The sequence below is a fragment of the Pseudophryne corroboree genome, chromosome 6 (assembly GCF_028390025.1).
Source record: "Pseudophryne corroboree isolate aPseCor3 chromosome 6, aPseCor3.hap2, whole genome shotgun sequence".
In the NCBI taxonomy this organism is placed as follows: Eukaryota; Metazoa; Chordata; class Amphibia; order Anura; family Myobatrachidae; genus Pseudophryne; species Pseudophryne corroboree.
In genome coordinates this window covers 208,224,853-208,247,500 of record NC_086449.1, presented here as the reverse complement: position 1 = coordinate 208,247,500, position 22,648 = coordinate 208,224,853, and the positions used below count along the sequence as shown (strand labels likewise).

At 46.9% G+C, this 22,648-nt stretch overlaps 1 protein-coding gene across 3 annotated transcripts in view; it reads left to right on the top strand.

Moving 5' to 3' along the window:
• LRRC28 (leucine rich repeat containing 28) overlaps positions 1 to 22,648 on the top strand; it is a 130,173-nt gene that overhangs the window by 92,147 nt on the left and 15,378 nt on the right. For all 3 annotated transcript variants that reach the window (XM_063925708.1, XM_063925709.1, XM_063925710.1), the window contains exons 7-8: positions 11,673 to 11,775; positions 12,439 to 12,614. In XM_063925708.1, the coding sequence (XP_063781778.1) occupies positions 11,673 to 11,775; positions 12,439 to 12,614 (279 nt within the window). The remainder of the gene's footprint in view (positions 1 to 11,672; positions 11,776 to 12,438; positions 12,615 to 22,648) is intronic.

Sequence of the window (22,648 nt, the reverse complement as noted above, 5' to 3'; positions counted from 1 at the left end):
TCAGCAAACTGCAAAACAAAAATGCACCACAGGTATAGAATCTAGATGGATAGTATACTTGATGACACACAGGTAGGTAGAGCAGTGGCCTTCCGTACCGTACTGCTATATATACTGGTGGTCCCTGTCAGCAAACTGCAAAACTAAAATGCACCACAGGTATAGAATCTAGATGGATAGTATACTTGATGACACAGAGGTAGGTAGAGCAGTGGCCTACCGTACTGCTATATATACTGGTGGTCACTGTCAGCAAAACTCTGCACTGTACTCCTCCTATATAATCCTGCTAGTCCCCAGTCCCCACAATAAAGCAGTGTGAGCACAGATATATGCAGCACACTGAGCACAGATATGGAGCGTTTTTCAGGCAGACAACGTATACTGGTGGTCACTGGTCAGCAAAACTCTGCACTGTACTCCTCCTATATAATACTGGTGGTCCCCAGTCCCCACTATAAAGCAGTGTGAGCACAGATATATGCAGCACACTGAGCACAGATATGGAGCGTTTTTCAGGCAGAGAACGGATAAAACTGGTGGTCACTGATCAGCAAAACTCTGCACTGTACTCCTCCTATATAATACAGCTGCTCCCCAGTCCCCACAATTAAGCAATAAGCACAAATATTTGCAGCAACATTAATAAACGGAGAGGACGCCAGCCACGTCCTCTCCCTAACATTTCCAATGCACGAGTGAAAATGGCGGCGACGCGCGGCTCCTTATATAGAATACGAATCTCACGAGAATCCGACCGCGGGATGATGACGTTCGGGCACGCTCGGGTTAACCGAGCCATACGGGAGAATCCGAGTATGCCTCGGACCCATGTAAAATGGGTGAAGTTCGGGGGGGTTCGGTTTCCGAGGAACAGAACCCGCTCATCACTAGTTATCACGCAGTGCCTGTCCCCTTCAACAGAAGGCCATGCCCCTTTTCAGACACACTGGTTCTTTTTGGTACACTTGGTGACACTGACCCCAGTGACGCCACTACAGGCACAGCAGTATTAGTAATACTGGCTGATGAATGGCTTGGATTAGGCGTTCCATTTCATCTCAGAATCGTTTGATGGGCTTGGAGGTCCGTGCTCTGTCCATTCCAGACTTCTACACTTCAAGTTCTTCTACACTGAACTCTGCAAACCATGGTTTATGTACCTCGTTTGGTGCCTGAAACACCAAGCGAATGTTAGGTTCCTGGTGCTCAGAACAAGGGAGATGTTATGAAGCGAGTCCAGAGCACCAGGACGTAATGCTGGGAAAGGGGAATGGAAAGGGAATAGCCCCTGGCGCCCTAACTCCGTTGTCTCGCCCGTGTTATCAGAAATCCCCTGCGAGACTATGGTTGCTTGAGCCCATGGCAGCCGCGTTTGAAGGGCGGATTATGTCTGCCCAACTCCGATGCCCCCTCAGGTCTTAATGGGAGACAAAGGGAAATCCGAGACAGGGTGATAACAAGGGGCCCTCTGACTAAACAACCAGGCCAGGGGCTACAAGCTAACTAAACTTAAACCCGAAGTATGTGCGGACAAACCGCCAGGGAAAAGGACAACCAAAATCCACTAATCCGTTACTCCTACCCAGCACCGCTGGATACCAGAGTGGATTTGTGGGAGCGGAATCCTCCGCAAAAGCTCCGAGACTCAATATAACAAATAATAAATAGTAAGCGGTCAAGCCGCAACACACGGCTACGCCGCGACTCACGAACACCACAGGATGTTAAAGGTGCTCGGTCAGGACTCCAGGAACAGATGACAACTTCCGAGTACTGGACCACTGAGGACAGGAACGACCGGAAAGAGCAGGACTGGAAACACTCTCTGCAACAGATACAGCAAACAGGAAGCTCAGGAACTAGCAGGAACCAAGCTCAGAACTCAAGCAGACTGAAAACCCAGAAATATCACCAGCATCTGCGAACTGCAATCAGCCAGCATATAACAGAGAGGCCTAATTAATAATCCAGTGCAGCTGGCCTATTGCAGGACTCCAAGCTGACAAGATGCAATTAGCAGCCAGATGAGGCTGAACACATGGGAACAAGCTGCAATTGCACAGACTCACCAGCGGCAGCAGACAAGAGTAATCTAAAACAGAGCAATGGGAAATCCTGGCATGCAAGACAACTAAATAAACATAAAATAGAAATGAACCACTACCTGTGGTTCATAACAGTATCCCCTCCTTAAGGGTGAGCTCCGAGCACCCCATGACACCCACGGGGAAAATAAACAGAAGTATAACAAAAAATACATAACAAAAATGCAAAACAGGAATGAGCCACAGCCGTGGCTCATAACATTACCCCCCCCCTTGAGGAGGGGTCAAAACACCCCAAAATTCAGACTATCCAGAACAAGGGATACAAAAAAAAAAAAAAACCTGACACACTGGTCTAACAGACAAGAAAACAAAAACAAGCTGTAGCAACAACTTGTAACAGTGCCCTCCCCCTAACGGTGGCCACAGGACACAAGACAAGGAGAGAAAAAAAAAATTTTTTTTTTATTTTTTTTTATTTTTTTTTAAATCAAGGCAAGAGTCAAAAAATTATTTCTTTTTCTTCTTCTTTTTACAAAGCTCTTTAGGTCTGACCAAGGTAATTCCCCAAACATTGTCTGAACTGATGGTACCACCCAGCAAGGCTGCGTTCAAATCAGAGACAGGTTTCTTACCCTTGGGAGCTGAACTTTCTGGTAAAGTACTATTATTAGAAGAAGAAGTCAAAAAAGCACATCCTGCAGTCAAAACATCGGGCTGGGACTCTTGTGCAGAGTTTACAGTATTTGGTGGACTCTCAGCAGACAAGACGGGTGACTTAGAGGAACCTGAACCAATTTCTTTGGAACCGTATCTTTTAACAATTGCATCACAGAATGCTAGGGGATCCTGAAGAATGGGATCTTCAGCTTTCATTAGGCTGGTTGCCCACTCAGAAGGCTCTCCTCTAAAAGAATAAATCAGATAGAGCCCAAGGTTTTCTGAAGTGATGCCCAGAAATGGTCTAGACAACATAATAGTGTAATAGTGTTTGAAAAGCGCCAGAAATTGGGCGAAGTCCCCATCAAAGGTTATGGATGTTGAGATATCAGAGTCAGGATCTGTTTCCTTCTCATCTGACTGACTGTAGTGCTTTGCTAGGACCTGGTCACTATTGACCTTACTCGAGGCTGAGACTCTCTGAACCCCACCCGGGGCTGAGACTTTCTGAACCCCACCCGGGGCAGTGACTTTCTGAACCCCACCCGGGGCAGTGACTTTCTGAACCCCACCCGGGGCAGTGACTTTCTGAACCCCACCCGGGGCAGTGACTTTCTGAACCCCACCCGGGGCAGTGACTTCCGGGAACCCCGCTGGGGCAGTGGCCTCCGGGGACCCCGCTGGGGCAGTGGCCTCCGGGAACCCCGCTGGGGCAGTGGCCTCCGGGAACCCCGCTGGGGCAGTGGCCTCCGGGAACCCCGCTGGGGCAGTGGCCTCCGGGAACCCCGCTGGGGCAGTGGCCTCCGAGAACCCCGCTGGGGCAGTGGCCTCCGAGAACCCCGCTGGGGCAGTGGCCTCCGAGAACCCCGCTGGGGCCAGCACCTCGGATTCTTTTACTGGGACCGGGCCGTTGGCCTCCCTGACTGGGATCGGGCCATCGGCCTCCCTCTCTGAGTCGATAATTATCGAAAGTTCTCCCGGGACTATGACTTCCGGGACTTTTGCTGAAGCAATAACGTTCAGATCCTCCACTAATGCTATGCTTCTTAAGTTCTTTCCTGGGGAAGCGACTTCTAGACCCTTCTTTGGGGCTGCGTCTCTCGAGACCCCACTTGGGGATATTACTTCAAAGATCCCTTCTGGGGTTTTGCTTCTCGAGTTCCCCTCAAGAACTATGGTTTTAGAGACCCTTTCTAGGGTTGCACTTTTCAAGTCCCTACCTGGGGTAACAGCTTCTGAGACCCCTTCCGATATGGACACCTGAACTATAATATTTGATGTCCCTCTATAAGCTAGGGCATCGGGTACCGCTCCAGCACTCTGGGCATCGGGTACCGCTCCAGCACTCTGGGCATCGGGTACCGCTCCAGCACTCTGGGCATCGGGTACCGCTCCAGCACTCTGGGCATCGGGTACCGCTCCAGCACTCTGGGCATCGGGTACCGCTCCAGCACTCTGGGCATCGGGTACCGCTCCAGCACTCTGGGCATCGGGTACCGCTCCAGCACTCTGGGCATCGGGTACCGCTCCAGCACTCTGGGCATCGGGTACCGCTCCAGCACTCTGGGCATCGGGTACCGCTCCAGCACTCTGGGCTACGGGCACCGCTCCAGGACCCTGGGCTACGGGCACCGCTCCAGGAACCTGGGCATCGGGCACCACTCCAGGAACCTGGGCATCGGGCATCACTCCAGGGACTTGCAACTCCGCTTCCACAGGAACCTCAAGAGAGGAGAGAAACATTCTCTTTTGATTCCTGAATCTATAATGGGGCTCCCTTGCCCAAGGACCCCAATTATAGGACAGAGAGCTTTTTTGTGTGGGTTGTGTGACAAGTGCCTCTGCCACAGTAGAGACAGGAGTAGGTCTTGTATCATGACTCAACTTGGCCAGAGGGCAAGACTCGTCACCACACTTTGGCTTGCGCAACTCACAGGTCTGCAGATAATGGCCTAAACCCCCACAACATAGGCATAAGTTTAAGTTTCTGCGACGCAGACGCTCCTCTTCTGAGAGCCTGGGCCGCAGAAAACTTTTAAACCTTTTCTCTTCAATTAGACCAGAGGATTCTCTTGTCACCATACTGTGAGCAAGAGTCTCTTTAGAGATAGATGTACTCTCAACGACTTCTGGCAAAATGAGCAAGATTTTAGTCAGAAGGTTTTGCAGTTGCTTTAGGGATTGCTGCAAAACTTCTAGTCGCTCTGGTCTCAAAGCACTGAATACAGAGTTCAGAGCTGCGAGAGATGCCTGCAGGGCTTGCATAGTAGACATAGGAGGATTTAAAACTAGACGAGACAAGGCAAGACAAGGCAAGGCAAGACAAGGCAAGGCAAGACAAGGCAAGGCAAGACTAAATTTTGCTAAACAAAACAAGACTTTTTTTTTTTTTTAAACACCGGACTGGATTCTAAACACCGGACTGGATTCTAAACACCGGACTGGATTCTAAACACCGGACTGGATTCTAGACTAGACACTGGACTGGGCCAAAAAAGAAAAAAAAGTTTTATTTCTTTTTTTGTGGTATGGCTGGTGATAATGTTAGGTTCCTGGTGCTCAGAACAAGGGAGATGTTATGAAGCGAGTCCAGAGCACCAGGACGTAATGCTGGGAAAGGGGAATGGAAAGGGAATAGCCCCTGGCGCCCTAACTCCGTTGTCTCGCCCGTGTTATCAGAAATCCCCTGCGAGACTATGGTTGCTTGAGCCCATGGCAGCCGCGTTTGAAGGGCGGATTATGTCTGCCCAACTCCGATGCCCCCTCAGGTCTTAATGGGAGACAAAGGGAAATCCGAGACAGGGTGATAACAAGGGGCCCTCTGACTAAACAACCAGGCCAGGGGCTACAAGCTAACTAAACTTAAACCCGAAGTATGTGCGGACAAACCGCCAGGGAAAAGGACAACCAAAATCCACTAATCCGTTACTCCTACCCAGCACCGCTGGATACCAGAGTGGATTTGTGGGAGCGGAATCCTCCGCAAAAGCTCCGAGACTCAATATAACAAATAATAAATAGTAAGCGGTCAAGCCGCAACACACGGCTACGCCGCGACTCACGAACACCACAGGATGTTAAAGGTGCTCGGTCAGGACTCCAGGAACAGATGACAACTTCCGAGTACTGGACCACTGAGGACAGGAACGACCGGAAAGAGCAGGACTGGAAACACTCTCTGCAACAGATACAGCAAACAGGAAGCTCAGGAACTAGCAGGAACCAAGCTCAGAACTCAAGCAGACTGAAAACCCAGAAATATCACCAGCATCTGCGAACTGCAATCAGCCAGCATATAACAGAGAGGCCTAATTAATAATCCAGTGCAGCTGGCCTATTGCAGGACTCCAAGCTGACAAGATGCAATTAGCAGCCAGATGAGGCTGAACACATGGGAACAAGCTGCAATTGCACAGACTCACCAGCGGCAGCAGACAAGAGTAATCTAAAACAGAGCAATGGGAAATCCTGGCATGCAAGACAACTAAATAAACATAAAATAGAAATGAACCACTACCTGTGGTTCATAACAGCGAAGTTTGTCTTCCCCAAACTGTTGTCACAATGTTGGAAGCACACCATTCTGTAGAAACTTTTTGTATACTGCTGCATTAAGATTTCCCTTTACTGGAGCTAATGGGCCCAGGCAAACCATAAAATTCCGCCCCAGAACATTTTTCTTCCTGCAATTTTTTCAGTAGGCATTCAGGATGTAAGCGGCCGCCTCCTGGCATCTGCTAAACCCAGATTTGTCAGACTCCAAGATGGTGACGCATTTCCACTACTACGGATTCCAGTGTATGTGTGCTCTCCACCACTGCAGTTTACATCTGGGATTGTGCATGGTGAGCTGAGGCTAATGAACAGCTGCTCAGCAATGGAAACCTTATCAGAGGAGCTCCCAATAAACCGCTCTTGTGCTGAAGTTGCTCCCAGAAGTAGTTTGAGCTTGTTTTATGATGGTTATGACCAAGTGGTACTTATCCATCTTGAAATACCCTCAGGGATGCGTATGATTGGCTCCAATGTTATTCTGCAGCAGGACAAAGACGCCGAACACATAGCCAATGTCATTAAGAACTGCCTTCAGTATAAAGAAGAACAAGAAGTCCTGGAAATGATGACACCCCCAGAGCCCTGATCTCAACATCGAGTCTGTCAGGGATTACATGAAGAGACAGACTGATTTGAGCAAGCCTACATACACAGAAGATTTGTGGTTGGTTCTCAAAGATGTTTGGAACAGCCTCCCTGCCGAGTTCCTTCAAAATCTGTGTGCAAGTGTACGTAGAAGAATTGATGCTGTTTTGAAGGCAAAATGTGGTCACACCAAATATTGATGGATTTTTAGATTTTTCTTCTGTTAATTCACTTTACATTTTGTCAATTGTTTAAAAATATATGTATTATACTGTGTACAGTGATCGCAAAAACGCGCTATAGTGCGTATTTTACCCCAAAACTGCCACCTGGGACCCACTTTTAGAAGATGAGCGGGTCCCACAAGACGCGCTCATTCTAGATCTATGTGTCAGTGCCCTAGCCAATCAGCTGTACGCAGGAGGTGACTGGCTGCTTCCCCAGCCAGTCACCTCCTGTAGTCTCCAGCGAATCATAGCCTGCCCTGCGGTGTCTCCCTCTCATTGCCCGCCAGTTCGGCGCGCTGTGGCTTTGAATCCTCCTCTCGCTGCGTGCTGATCCTAGGCTCCGCTGCCAGCACCATGTATCTGTGTTGCAACATTGGCAGAGACTGGCCCCGCTTCCCCAGCACAGTGTCACCAGCGCCCTCTTTCTATGCAACAATGGTGAGTCCCGGGGGGGCGCCGGGCACTGTAGACTATATGTGCTCTTCCGGCAGGGGAAGTCAGGGGTGAGAGCTGGTGCCTATGTATGTGCTGCGGGGAAGGGGGGGAGTGAGCGCCGGTGACTGTGTGTGTGCTGTGCGGAGGGGAGAGGTGAGAGCTGGTGCCTAGGTATGTGCTGCGAGGAAGGGGGGGAGTGAGCGCCGGTGGCTGTTTGTGTGTTGTGCAGGGGGAGAGGTGAGAGCTGGTTACTTTTATATGTGCTGGATGGTTTAGAGCGTGCTCCTACATCTGTCACACTGGGCTCAGTGGCCATTGCTGCAGCACCAGAGCAGGAAGAGGACCAGAGCTGCTGCACTACATGTCAGTCATCACTCCTCCCCTCTGCACCCCCACTGATACCCGTGATGACCTGGGCACCCCCTTCCCTCGCTGACACCTGCGATCACCCCCTCCACTGACACATGCGATTACTATGGGCACCCCCTTCCCGCGCAATCACTGTGTACACCACCCTCCCCCGCTGACACCCGCAATCACTGTAGACACCCCCTCCACTGACACCCACGATCACTGTGTCTGGGGACGACAACTGGGGGTCCGAGATGGTGGCTACAATGTGTCTAAATGGTCACCTGGTGCAATGTGTATAACGTTTTCAATTGGGTGCAATGTGTATAACGCGCTGTACCTGGTGCCATGTGTGTAACGCGCTCTACCTGGTGCAATGTTTATATGTGCTTTACCTGGTGAAATGTGTATAACGCGCTCTACCGGGTGCCATGTGTATAACGTGCTGTACCTGGTGCAATGTGTGTAACGCGCTCTACCTGGTGCAATGTGTATAACGCGCTCTACCTGGTGCAATGTTTATAACGTGCTCTACCGGGTGCAATGTTTATATGTGCTCTACCTGGTGCAATGTGTATAACGCGCTGTACCTGGTGCAGTGTTTATATGTGCTCTACCTGGTGCAATGTTTATATGTGCTCTATCTGGTGCAATGTGTTTAACGTGCTCTACCGGGCGCATTGTGTTTAACGTGCTGTACCAGGAGCAAAGTGTATAACGTGCTCTGCCTGGCGCAAAGTGTATAAGCGGCACTACTGTGTGGTGTTATGTGAATTAGCACTATTATGTGGTCATGTCCCATCCCCATGAAGCCGCGCCTCTGGCGCACACTGCCTATGCTTTACAGTATGGGAGGTGGAACACCAATTCACTTTCTGCCTAAGGGCACCAAAATGTCTAGTTACACCTCTGGTGCAGGGTGTCCTGCATGCTACACAGCCCAGCAGCATTGTCACCCCATCCCCCCACCTTGCAACACTTTTGTAGTGTCTAAACAAGATTATGATTAAAACGCACCTTCATTCCAATGGGACCCAGAAAAAGACCGGTAGGACCCCAATTTTTAAAAGGTGAGGGTATTTTTTTTTTTTTTTTTTTTGGTTTAGCGCAGTCACTGATGTATGTGTGTGTATATACAACGTGTGTGTGTGTGTGTGTGTGTGTGTGTGTATGTATGTATATATATATATATATTGTGACAAGAACACTGGAATAGTGTTTGAGGGCAGGTATGTTTGTCCCAGGTTCTTGTCTTATATGTATTAGGAAAATGTTTTGTTTTGTCAGAACCTTTTCAGTTTATTGGAAATGCTGGATAAGGGCCCTGAAAGAGAGATAGGGCAAGTTCCAGACATTGGGCCCAGTTTGGGTCTTTGGCCTCACAGAGGTCTAATCAGGGTTTCAGCTGTGTAAGTGGGTTATAGGGCTGCTAGCCTGATTAGTGTGTGCAGACTGCCTGGGAAGACTGCAGGATCTCTGTGAGAGAAATACGCTTCCTTACACAAGTGAGCCATACAGTGTTGGTTGGAAAACTCTGTGTTTTTTTGTTTAGAGACAGTTAGGAACGTCTTGTGTTTAGTTAGTGCCGGACAGGCAAGGTATTTTCTTTTGATGTTTGTTTTGTTTTCTGGTTGTGGGCAGTTGCACCATAAAAACTGGACTTGTATGACTTCTCAGCTGCTGCCGGCTGCCATCTACCCCAAGAAACTGGGTCCGGTTCCCTTACGGTGTTACTATATATATATATATATATATATATATATATATATATATATATATATATATATATATATATATATATATATATGGATGTGGTGTAGACCCAATTATGCGCTATGAATAAGCTGCAAACCTTATGACGTACTCCCTGTTAGCTAGAGTACAAATAAAGGAATACAGAAGTGTGGGATGTCAAAGGGAGCTGTGTGATACTTTTCCAGATTATGACCACAGAATAATGGAACAACAAATAGTTTATTCATATGTTGTCTATGCACATTAAAATTCGGTGAACATAGATTGATATAAAAATTACATATTATACATATTAAAATACAATTTCCAATTGTTTTGTTGAAGACATGATATATCAATATATTCCATCCAATAGTATTGTATACAGGATGTTTGATGTTCTCACAACAAGATCGTACCCGACGCGTTTCGTCCCAAAGGACTTCATCAGGGGTTCATGTCTAAATGATACATATGAATTAAATGAGACCTCTGTATAATCTATCACGTGATCATAATCTTAAGATGGTATTTTTATACATACCCATCAATATTGGAAGAGTTATGAGGAAAAGGAAACCGATTTACACGGTAATGTTGTTTCCACAAATAGATTCTGAAATAACCATATCATGGTATAAATTAGGTCATTGTATAATTAAAGTCCATAAATAATCCACTACTATAGAAGGAGGGAGGAAAGTGGATATGTAAGAAAATGGAAACCAGATATATTAACCTTGAATTTCTCCATAGAAATAAACTATTTTGAATAACAATGTATGGAGTGTTGTAAGAGGAAGACCTATATCAAAGATATCTATACATAATATTTGATTATAGGGCTCCTATAAACCAAATGACTTCTTATATCAATGTTATAATCCAAATATATATTATATACAACCTTAAATAGTGTTTAAGTTTTTGTTTTTTTATACATACCGAAAAATTAAAATCAAAACAAGATCACGCTGCATGCACCAGTGTTCACCATTGATCCAGCCTATAATGTAAATATTAGCTTTTAAGGAACAATAATTCCTCTATAGTGATAGCAAATTTGGAAAATTTCTCCAGATGGGAAGGGGCAAAAAACTTCTCATACATACCCTCATATACGTACAGACTGAGGGATTGCGTTGTTATAATCCCTATCAGCTACAAACACATTTATAGTGATCCGGCCTATAAAACAATTAATAATGGCTTATAACATTTTTCTCCGTATAAAATAAACTGTGTATTTAACATTATTTTTATATAACCGAACTTGATTCTCCATTCACTTCATTGAATACAAAAACATGATGGTGATTTCTGTTGTAACATTCCAATCACCTTTGTTACATTTTTAACAAACATTGGTTACTATGAACAAACATCTGATAACTGTTACTGTGAACAAACATCTAAGCTATAGCTCAGCCTTCAGACATGCCAATGGGATACATAATGCAACATAGTAACTTACTTTTGGGTAGTGACAGGCTCTCCTGAACAGCAGTGTATCATATTGCTGGACAGGTGGGTTTATATACCCTTAGCTTGGCAGACCTACTTCCTGTATGTCTTAATTGCTTAATCAATCTTTCTACTTATCCTTTTAATGTGTTCTATGCCTCAGTTACATGATAATAGTTTGTTATATATCGTAATTAAAATTTATTCTGGATTGGAACTGTTGTTTATTCGCTGTGGACGCTGTGTTTTTTTGTTTAGAGACAGTTAGGAACGTCTTGTGTTTAGTTAGTGCCGGACAGGCAAGGTATTTTCTTTTGATGTTTGTTTTGTTTTCTGGTTGTGGGCAGTTGCACCATAAAAACTGGACTTGTATGACTTCTCAGCTGCTGCCGGCTGCCATCTACCCCAAGAAACTGGGTCCGGTTCCCTTACGGTGTTACTATATATATATATATATATATATATATATATATATATATATATATATATATATATGTATGTAGTGTGTGTGTGTGTGTGTGTGTGTGTGTGTGTGTGTTGATTAGTATAGTATGTGCTTCAAGTGTATGCATTGTATATGTTTAAATAATTGTCTCCTTTTTTGTACTTTGAGACTTGGGAAGATCACGGGAGCTGCAGTATGTCTATGTGGATAACAATCTTCAGTTGAAGGGCCTCCCTTCCTATCTCTACAACAAAGTGATTGGCTGTAGTGGGTAAGCCCCTCCCATTTCTAAACCATATAACTGTCCTATAAGAGAGACAACTTCAAACTACTTTTACGTTTTTGCTTTGCCCTCCTTCTTGCAGTATAAAGTAGATACATTGTATGTGCATATTCGCCATCCGGAGGGATTTACATTTGTTGTCCTCGCGTAAAGGTCAGACCTGCGTTCTAGATACAGTTGTAGCCAATGTATAAGCAGAGCTTTGTCCCAAGGTAAAGTAATGATGTGCTGCAGTAGTATAAATATAAGTCTGAATACAAGATGCAAGAAAACTAGTAAATTGAAAGTGATCTGAAAGCAAAATACCATTTTTACGGGCGTGCCGTACAACGCAGTACAAGTGCAAATCTGTATAACTCCTCTGTGCCTTTGTGCATTGTGTCTTCAGCGTAGTAGTGATTTCCTGTTTAGAACTGTACAGAGTCTGTCTGCAGTGGAAAATAGTGCTCATAGTCTGGCCAGCATCCAAGGGATTGAAATGGCTACCTGCTGACTTCAACTTTTTTTTTTTTTTTTTTTGCATTACTTTTTTTCTTTTTTTATATTTTAAAGACTGGATTTAGCTTCATAATGTAGATGCTTCAAGTCCGTGAATTACTGTAAACAGACACCTTGTGATTCTAACAGTTTCCTTCCTTGTATCCCTCACAGCTGTGGCTCCCCGCTTCCCATATCCGAAACCAAGCTGCTTACTTTTACCTCTGGGCCACTCAGCGTCCATCTCCCAGTCGAGGTGAAGTCCATTGGTTTGTCGGCTGATTCAGTGTTACCTCTACAAGAGCTGGCACTTCGCTCTCTCCATGCTGCTTTCTGCTCATTCTTACCAGGTGAAACTCTTGCTTCTACAGATTTCTGCGATTTTATGAACATTTACCTACATAGCGCCAGCATACTGTACTCCATTGCAATTGGGAACAAAACCATAATGGAGTAATAAAACAAGACTGGGTAATAATAGAGCGACAGAGCGGTAAGAAGACCCTGCTCAAGTGTGCCAGTAACTGCAATTTCTATGAGTTTTAGCTCAACAAAAAAATGTATGCTTTCACTGTGTACAAGTGGTTTATTCACTTGTCAAATGTGACATGCTCCTGACATATTCCATATTTAATTACTTTTTATTTGTTTTTAAAGGTGTTACCTTGGCATAGCAACCCTATAAGTATCTCCTCAGTATAGCACATCTTTAGGGGTCATCCTGTGAAAGCCCCACCTTCATTTTACAGCACCTGCTGATTTATATGTGACTCCTAAGTACTGGAGAGTGGGATTGCATAGGGTGGTGTGTAGTTACTTTTGAACGGGATGCAGTCATGTGACTGGTGCTCGGGATCTGTGCGGTCACCACGCAGACGCTGGAATCCAGAGTGCTCTAAATGCCGGCAGCCGAAATCCCAATCCACAGGGTCTATTCCCACTTCTTGGTGTCCACGACACCTATAGAGTGGGAATATAACCTGTGGCAAGCACAGCGAGCCAGCAAGGGGCTTTGTTGCGCTCACGCAACAAAGTTGACTGTATACCTTCATAAACCAAGAACCTTCTGACAAAGTCTGGCATAATGCTTAAGTTTGCAGCTTGGTATACTGCCATGTCCACGGGTGCCACACTGTGCCTGTGGATCCTTATTCTCCACTTATGCTGTGACTGAAGGCTATAATCCATTTATGTGCATATTGCATATTTTGTATATTATTCTAGGTGCTGGAGTAAAAACTAGCTTAATATGTGGAGCACAAGTGTATTTCTCTAGCCTCCATAAGGGATATTGGGGACAGATTAGTACAATGGGTATAGACTGGTCCAAAGGAGCCAGTGCACTTTAAATTTCTTCAACTGGGTGTGCTGGCTCCTCCCCTCTATGCCTCCTCCTACAGGTCAGTTTAGAAAAAAGTGCCCTCAGGAGAGGATGCACACTCTGCAAGCTCCAGAGTTTTTCTTCAATTTCTTTTTAAAAGTATTATTTATTTCGGTATGCTGTTTGGGCAACAGCATACCTGCATTATGGGAGTTAGGGGGAGGGACGGTTACCGGCCTCTTGAGGTGCAGAGCCGCTTCCCCATTACAGGACCACCGTCCTGAGGGGCTGTTTGTTCAGCGGGGCATGGCGCCTTGGCTGTCGCAGCCGTAGCATGCCGCACACCCCTAACGCTGCCTGAAGGTGATCATCGGTGGTGAGTACCAACCGGGGGCCCCACTAGCGGGGTCCCCTGTTTTTACTGTGCGACTGAAAGCGAGGGTGTGACGTATGGGTCCCTCCTGGGGGGTACTTGCTATAGCCCCTGCGTGAGATTGGCTAAATATAGTAAACCAAGCATTTATGTGAGGTTTTACATATTGGGAGACATGGCCAGTATAAATATACAGAAGTAGCTCTGGTGCCATGGCGGTGGGCGGATCTACATGAGAGCGTGCTCGGCTGCATTTTGGCGCCTTCCTCTGCATAGCAGCAGCTTCCACAGCTCCTCCAAACAGTCCCTGTATCGCAGGTACCGGGTGTAGAGGGGGAGAGCCGCTATATTACTGCACAATAACAATCCCTCTGAGGGATTTTATCATATTACAGTCTCACTGTGTTTACACACAAAAAACGCTGACAGCCTAAATAGTGCTGTGCAGTGCTGGGTGTGTTGGGGTCCTCTCTTCTGTGTCTCCTCTCGCATGCAATAGGGCAAGCTTGCAATATATCAATATCGGGTTGTATTGTATGTTTATTATGCCTGTTTTTCTGATTCACAATGGTAAAACAGAAGTCATGCAGAGTATGTAATGCTAGATTCTCTCCTAGTTTATCTGGCTCAATATCATGTGAGCAGTGTAGTCAGCCATCTCTGAATGCTGATAACAATGTGGGGGAGCGTCCAGAGCCCTCCTGGTTGGGGCTATCAAAAATATGATGTCTGATATGTCATCTCAGCTTACTGCCAATGCAAATAAGACTCAGGAACTGCAACAAGCAGTGGCAAGTCTAGCTGCTAAACATCCCCCCTGTCTACTACAAGGTCACAAACATGTGCTCTACCTGCACTCCTATCAGATACTGATGATTTACAGGATGATGGGGATGATGTGGACCCCATAAGTGGGGATTCCACCCCTACCCAGGGTATTGAACCCCTCATATTGGCTATAAGGGATGTGTTAAAGCTCCCCCTGGAGGATGCTACTACTCAGCAGTCCTTTTTCCTCCCACAAGACAAACGGACAGTCACATTTCCTGATTCCAAGGAATTGGATGACTTATTTAAAATAGTCTTTAAGACCCCAGATAAGAAATGTCAATGTCAAAATGGTCTTTGCATACATTCCCCTTTGCCCCTTAAGGCAGGAAATTCTGGGAGGAGTCTCCAGCAGTAGACGTCCCAGTCTCTCGCCTTTCTAAAAACGCGGTTCTCCCTGCTCTGGGCTCCTTTACGGTAAAGGACATGGCAGATAGGAAACTTGAGACCACTCTGAAATCTATTTACACTGCTGCAGGTGTTGCTCAAAGGCCGGTCATTGCAGGTTGCTGGATTACACATGCAATTCATTTCTGGGCTAATCAAATTAAGGAAAGTCTTTCGGGTGATATGACCTTAGTTAATACTGTTACTTTCTCTGACGTCCTAGTGGATGCTGGGGACTCCGTAAGGACCATGGGGAATAGCGGCTCCGCAGGAGACTGGGCACAAAAGTAAAGCTTTAGGACTACCTGGTGTGCACTGGCTCCTCCCCCTATGACCCTCCTCCAAGCCTCAGTTAGATTTTTGTGCCCGAACGAGAAGGGTGCACACTAGGTGGCTCTCCTGAGCTGCTTAGTGAAAAGTTTAGTTTTAGGTTTTTTATTTTCAGTGAGACCTGCTGGTAACAGGCTCACTGCATCGAGGGACTAAGGGGAGAAGAAGCGAACTCACCTGCGTGCAGAGTGGATTGGGCTTCTTAGGCTACTGGACACCATTAGCTCCAGAGGGATCGAACACAGGCCCAGCCATGGAGTCCGGTCCCAGAGCCGCGCCGCCGGCCCCCTTACAGAGCCAGAAGCAAGAAGAGGTCCGGAAAATCGGCGGCAGAAGACATCCTATCTTCACCAAGGTAGCGCACAGCACTGCAGCTGTGCGCCATTGCTCCTCAGCACACTTCGGTCACTGAGGGTGCAGGGCGCTAGGGGGGGGCGCCCTGAGCAGCAATAAAAACACCTTGGCTGGCGAAAATACATCACATATAGCCCCCAGGGCTATATGGATGAATTTTAACCCCTGCCAGAATCCATAAAAAAGCAGGAGAAAAGTCCGCGAAAAAGGGGCGGAGCCTATCTCCTCAGCACACTGGCGCCATTTTCCCTCACAGCTCCGTTGGAGGGAAGCTCCCCTGGCTCTCCCCTGCAGTCACTACACTACAGAAAGGGTTAAAAAAGAGAGGGGGGCACTAATTAGGCGCAGTATTAACAATACAGCAGCTATAAGGGGAAAAACACTTATATAAGGTTATCCCTGTATATATATAGCGCTCTGGTGTGTGCTGGCAAACTCTCCCTCTGTCTCCCCAAAGGGCTAGTGGGGTCCTGTCCTCTATCAGAGCATTCCCTGTGTGTGTGCTGTGTGTCGGTACGTTTGTGTCGCCATGTATGAGGAGGAAAATGATGTGGAGGCGGAGCAAATTGCCTGTAATAGGGATGTCACCCCCTAGGGGGTCGACACCTGAGTGGGTGAACTGTTGGAAGGAATTAACAGTGTCAGCTCTTTACAAAAGACAGTGGTTGACATGAGACAGCCGGCTACTCAGCTTGTGCCTGTCCAGATGTCTCATAGGCCGTCAGGGGCTCTAAAGCGCCCGTTACCTCAGATGGCAGATACAGACGCCGACACGGATACTGACTCCAGTGTCGACGGTGAAGAGACAAATGTGACTTCCAGTAGGGCCACACGTTACATGATTGAGGCAATGAAAAATGTTTTACACATTTCTGATAATACGAGTACCACCAAAAGGGGTATTATGTTCGGTGAGGAAAAACTACCTGTAGTTTTCCTGAATCTGAGAAATTAAATGAGGTGTGTGATGAAGCGTGGGTTTCCCCCGATAAAAACTGATAATTTCTAAAAAGTTATTGGCATTATATCCTTTCCCGCCAGAGGTTAGGGTGCGTTGGGAAACACCCCCTAGGGTGGATAAAGCGCTCACACGCTTGTCAAAACAAGGGCTCTACCCTCTCCTGAGATGGCCGCCCTTAAGGATCCTGCTGATAGAAAGCAGGAGGGTATCCTAAAATGTATTTACACACATACTGGTGTTATACTGCGACCAGCAATCGCCTCAGCCTGGATGTGCAGTGCTGGGTTGGCGTGGTCGGATTCCCTGACTGAAAATATTGATACCCTAGATAGGGACAGTATATTATTGCCTATAGAGCATTTAAAAGATGCATTTCTATATATGCGTGATGCACAGCGGAATATTTGCCGACTGGCATCAAGAGTAAGTGCGTTGTCCATTTCTGCCAGAAGAGGGTTATGGACACGACAGTGGTCAGGTGATGCGGATTCCAAACGGAATATGGAAGTATTGCCTTATAAAGGGGAGGAGTTATTTGGGGTCGGTCTTTCAGACCTGGTGGCCACGGCAACAGCTGGGAAATCCACGTTTTTACCCCAGGTCGCCTCTCAACATAAGAAGACGCCGTATTATCGGGCGCAGTCCTTTCGTTCCCATAAGGACAAGCGGGCAAAAGGTTCCTCATTTCTGCCCCGTGACAGAGGGAGAGGAAAAATGCTGCAGAAATCAGCCAGTTCCCAGGAACAGAAGCCCTCTCCCGCCTCTGCCAAGCCCTCAGCATGACGCTGGGGCTTTACAAGCGGACTCAGGTCCGGTGGGGGCCCGTCTCAAGAATTTCAGCGCGCAGTGGGCTCACTCGCAAGTAGACCCCTGGATCCTTCAGGTGGTATCTCAGGGGTACAAATTGGAATTCGAGACGTCTCCCCCTCGCCGTTTCCTAAAGTCGGCTTTACCGACGTCTCCCTCCGACAGGGAGGCAGTTTTGGAAGCCATTCACAAGCTGTATTCCCAGCAGGTGATAATCAAGGTACCCCTCCTGCAACAGGGAAAGGGGTATTATTCCACACTGTTGTGGTACCGAAGCCGGACGGCTCAGTGAGAGCGATTTTAAATCTAAAATCTTTGAACACTTACATACAGAAGTTCAAATTCAAGATGGAGTCACTCAGAGCAGTGATTGCGAACCTGGAAGAAGGGGACTACATGGTGTCTCTGGACATCAAGGGTGCTTACCTTCATGTCCCAATTTACCCTCCTCACCAAGGGTACCTCAGGTTTGTGGTACAGAACTGTCACTATCAGTTTCAGACGCTGCCGTTTGGATGGTCCACGGCACCCCGGGTCTTTACCAAGGTAATGGCCGAAATGATGATACTCCTTCGAAGGAAGGGAGTTTTAGTTATCCCTTACTTGGACGATCTCCTGATAAGGGTAAGATCCAGAGAACAGTTGGAGGTCGGTGTAGCACTATCTCAGGTAGTGTTGCGGCAGCACGGTTGGATTCTCAATATTCCAAAATCGCAGCTGGTTCCGACGACTCGTCTTCTGTTCCTAGGGATGATCCTGGACACAGTCCGAAAAAAGAAAAAAAAAAGGTGTTTCTCCCGGAGGAGAAAGCCAGGGAGTTATCCGAGCTAGTCAGGAACCTCCTAAAACCGAGCCAAGTCTCAGTGCATCAATGCACAAGGGTTCTGGGAAAAATGGTGGCTTCCTACGAAGCAATCCCATTCGGCAGATTCCACGCAAGAACTTTCCAGTGGGACCTGCTGGACAAATGGTCCGGGTCGCATCTTCAGATGCATCAGCGGATAACCCTGTCACCAAGGACAAGGGTGTCCCTCCTGTGGTGGTTGCAGAGTGCTCATCTTCTAGAGGGCCGCAGATTCGGCATTCAGGACTGGGTCCTGGTGACCACGGATGCCAGCCTGCGAGGCTGGGGAGCAGTCACACAGGGAAGGAATTTCCAGGGCTTATGGTCAAGCCTGGAGACATCACTTCACATAAATATCCTGAAGCTAAGGGCCATTTACAATGCTCTAAGCTTAGCAAGACCTCTGCTTCAAGGTCAGCCGGTGTTGATCCAGTCGGACAACATCACGGCAGTCACCCACGTAAACAGACAGGGTGGCACAAGAAGCAGGAGGGCAATGGCAGAAGCTGCAAGGATTCTTCGCTGGGCGGAAAATCATGTGATAGCACTGTCAGCAGTATTCATTCCGGGAGTGGACAACTGGGAAGCAGACTTCCTCAGCAGACACGACCTCCACCCGGGAGAGTGGGGACTTCACCCAGAAGTCTTCCACATGATTATAAACCGTTGGGAAAAACTCGACAGGTATTGCGCCAGGTCAAGGGACCCTCAGGCAATAGCTGTAGACGCTCTGGTAACACCGTGGGTGTACCAGTCAGTGTATGTGTTCCCTCCTCTGCCTTTCATACCCAAGGTACTGAGAATTATAAGATGGAGAGGAGTAAGCACTATATTCGTGGCTCCGGATTGGCCAAGAAGGACTTGGTAACCGGAACTTCAAGAGATGCTCACGGAGGATCCGTGGCCTCTACCTCTAAGAAGGGACCTGCTCCAGCAAGGACCCTGTCTGTTCCAAGACTTACCGCGGCTGCGTTTGACGGCATGGCGGTTGAACACCGGATCCTGAAGGAAAAAGGCATTCCGGATGAAGTCATCCCTATCCTGATCAAAGCCAGGAAGGATGTAACCGCAAAACATTATCACCGCATTTGGCGAAAATATGTTGCGTGGTGCGAGGCCAGTAAGGCCCGACGGAGGAAATTCAACTGGGTCGATTCCTACATTTCCTGCAAACAGGAGTGTCTATGGGCCTGAAATTGGGGTCCATTAAGGTTCAAATTTCGGCCCTGCCAATTTTCTTCCAAAAAGAACTAGCTTCAGTCCCTGAAGTTCAGACGTTTGTAAAAGGGGTACTGCATATACAGCCTCCTTTTGTGCCTCCAGTGGCACCTTGGGATCTCAATGTAGTTTTTGGGTTCCAAAAGTCACATTGATTTGAACCACTTAAATCTGTGGAGTTAAAATATCTCACATGGAAAGTGGTCATGCTGTTGGCCCTGGCCTGGGCCAGGCGCGTGTCAGAATTGGCGGCTTTATCCTGTAAAAGCCCTTATCTGATTTTCCATTCGGACAGGGCGGAATTGAGGACTCGTCCTCAGTTTCTCCCTAAGGTGGTTTCAGCGTTTCACCTGAACCAACCTATTGTGGTGCCTGCGGCTACTAGGGACTTGGAGGACTCCAAGTTGCTAGACGTTGTCAGGGCCCTGAAAATATATGTTTCCAGGACGGCTGGAGTCAGAAAATCTGACTCGCTGTTTATCCTGTATGCACCCAACAAGTTGGGTGCTCCTGCTTCTAAACAGACTATTGCTCGTTGGATTTGTAGTACAATTCAGCTTGCACATTCTGTGGCAGGCCTGCCACAGCCAAAAATCTGTAAATGCCCACTCCACAAGGAAGGTGGGCTCATCTTGGGCGGCTGCCCGAGGGGTCTCGGCTTTACAACTTTGCCGAGCAGCTACTTGGTCAGGAGCAAATACGTTTGTAAAATTCTACAAATTTGATACCCTGGCTGAGGAGGACCTGGAGTTCTCTCATTTGGTGCTGCAGAGTCATCCGCACTCTCCCGCCCATTTGGGAGCTTTGGTATAATCCCCATGGTCCTTACGGAGTCCCCAGCATCCACTAGGACGTCAGAGAAAATAAGAATTTACTTACCGATAATTCTATTTCTCGTAGTCCGTAGTGGATGCTGGGCGCCCATCCCAAGTGCGGATTGTCTGCAATACTTTGATAAAGCTAAATATTTATCCTATATAATACCCTTTATGAGGTCTAAGAACACTGTACGCTATCTACGTATGAAGTACCGTAAGGGTACGCACGTTGCGTAACAATCGCTTAGCCGTAGTCGAGACGCTCAAGCGTCACGTTCGCTCACGGCCAAGAGATCACAGGCAGGCACGCTATTGGCTGCTGACTAACTTAATGATTCGCTATAGCGTAGCGGACGCTCGGGACCACGAGGAGATCACCAGCGGCGCTGACGCTCACAATGTTAAACCTTTGTATCTAAACTATAAACAGTGTATTGTGCAAAAAACCTTAGTGTAATGATAGAGTGTAAATGCAACACAGTATAACCTTATTACCTTTAAAGCTGTTCTAGCGTCACCGACGCTCTGAGAATACTTAACACTATAAGAAATACACAGATACCTGGGCTTAGGGTCCAACGCCTAATATATATATATTATGAATGATATACTTGCAAAAGAATTAATACAAATCATACACTACAATATAACATAGACTACCTAACCAGATAACTACACAGGAAATACAATACAATTACTATTTAAGGGAAAATAAGAGAGAAAGAGGAGAAGAGAGAGAGAGAGAGAAATTGGCCCACAATAACAAGAAGATCAATATAGTTGCGGAGAAACACTTACGCACAAAGGAAACGATCGCATGCGCCTCGATATCCAGCTCCCGATTATCAGCAATGAGAACCGTTGAAGAGAGTGAACTGGATATGGTCGGCCTGCCTATTTATGCCCCACACACAATACAATTCAATGGTCCCTACAATCTCATTGTTCATTGGACACAGGAATTCGGCTTCGCATTATAACAAAAGGTCATAGGTTGATTCATACAGGTGGGCTGTGACTGCTTCCAACTGTTCAGGTGGGTGGGATACTGAGTTTCCCGCCGCATGACTAAATAAGAACAAATAATAGTAAATGGACATAAACTTCTTATGTCCATAACTATTCGCACGAGCGATTAATCCGCTCCAAACCAACACCGGAATATTGCTATTTAAATACTCTTCCGATGGGTACCAAACACCACTGTATGACCCCTGTTAGACCCTTCGTACAATACAAAGAGGGATCTCTCTGTTCAGGAACATGCTATGTTAACTAAACTTTCAGAATCTATCAAAGGGACCATGATCTACAAACTACATTATATAGTGAAAATATGTAACGATTGAGTCGCACGCTACGATCACATAAACTCTACCGTAAATACGCATACCGTGCGCCTGCGGGTGCCCGCGACTGTGAGTATGCGCACGTACGGGAGAGCGTACGCATGCGCAGCACGGACCTGTGTGAGGTGCAAATATGGTAGTGTGCATAGAGATATTTTTCTGACTTTGACAACTTGTACATAGTTATTGTTACCAAAAATCGGGTTATTGCTGTAGTGAGCCATCTTTTCTAGAGGCTCCTCTGTTATCATGCTGTTAACTGGGTTTAGATCACAAGTTATACGGTGTGATTGGTGTGGCTGGTATGAGTCTTACCCGGGATTCAAAATCCTTCCTTATTGTGTACGCTCGTCCGGGCACAGTATCCTAACTGAGGCTTGGAGGAGGGTCATAGGGGGAGGAGCCAGTGCACACCAGGTAGTCCTAAAGCTTTACTTTTGTGCCCAGTCTCCTGCGGAGCCGCTATTCCCCATGGTCCTTACGGAGTCCCCAGCATCCACTACGGACTATGAGAAATAGAATTATCGGTAAGTAAATTCTTATTTTCCTGAATCACATTCAGGACACGGCAAGAGTCCTCTGTGACTCCCTTAAAGAGATTGTCAATATTAATGCTAGGACCACGGCTATGGCTGTGTCTGCGCGCAGAGCCATATGGTTGTGTCAGTGGATTGCTGATGCTGACTCCAAACGTAATGTGGAATATCTTCCCTTCACAGGTGACTGGCTCTTTGGCGGTGAATTGGACGCATGGATTTTCAAAGCTACTGCTGGAAAATCCACGTTTCTCCCTT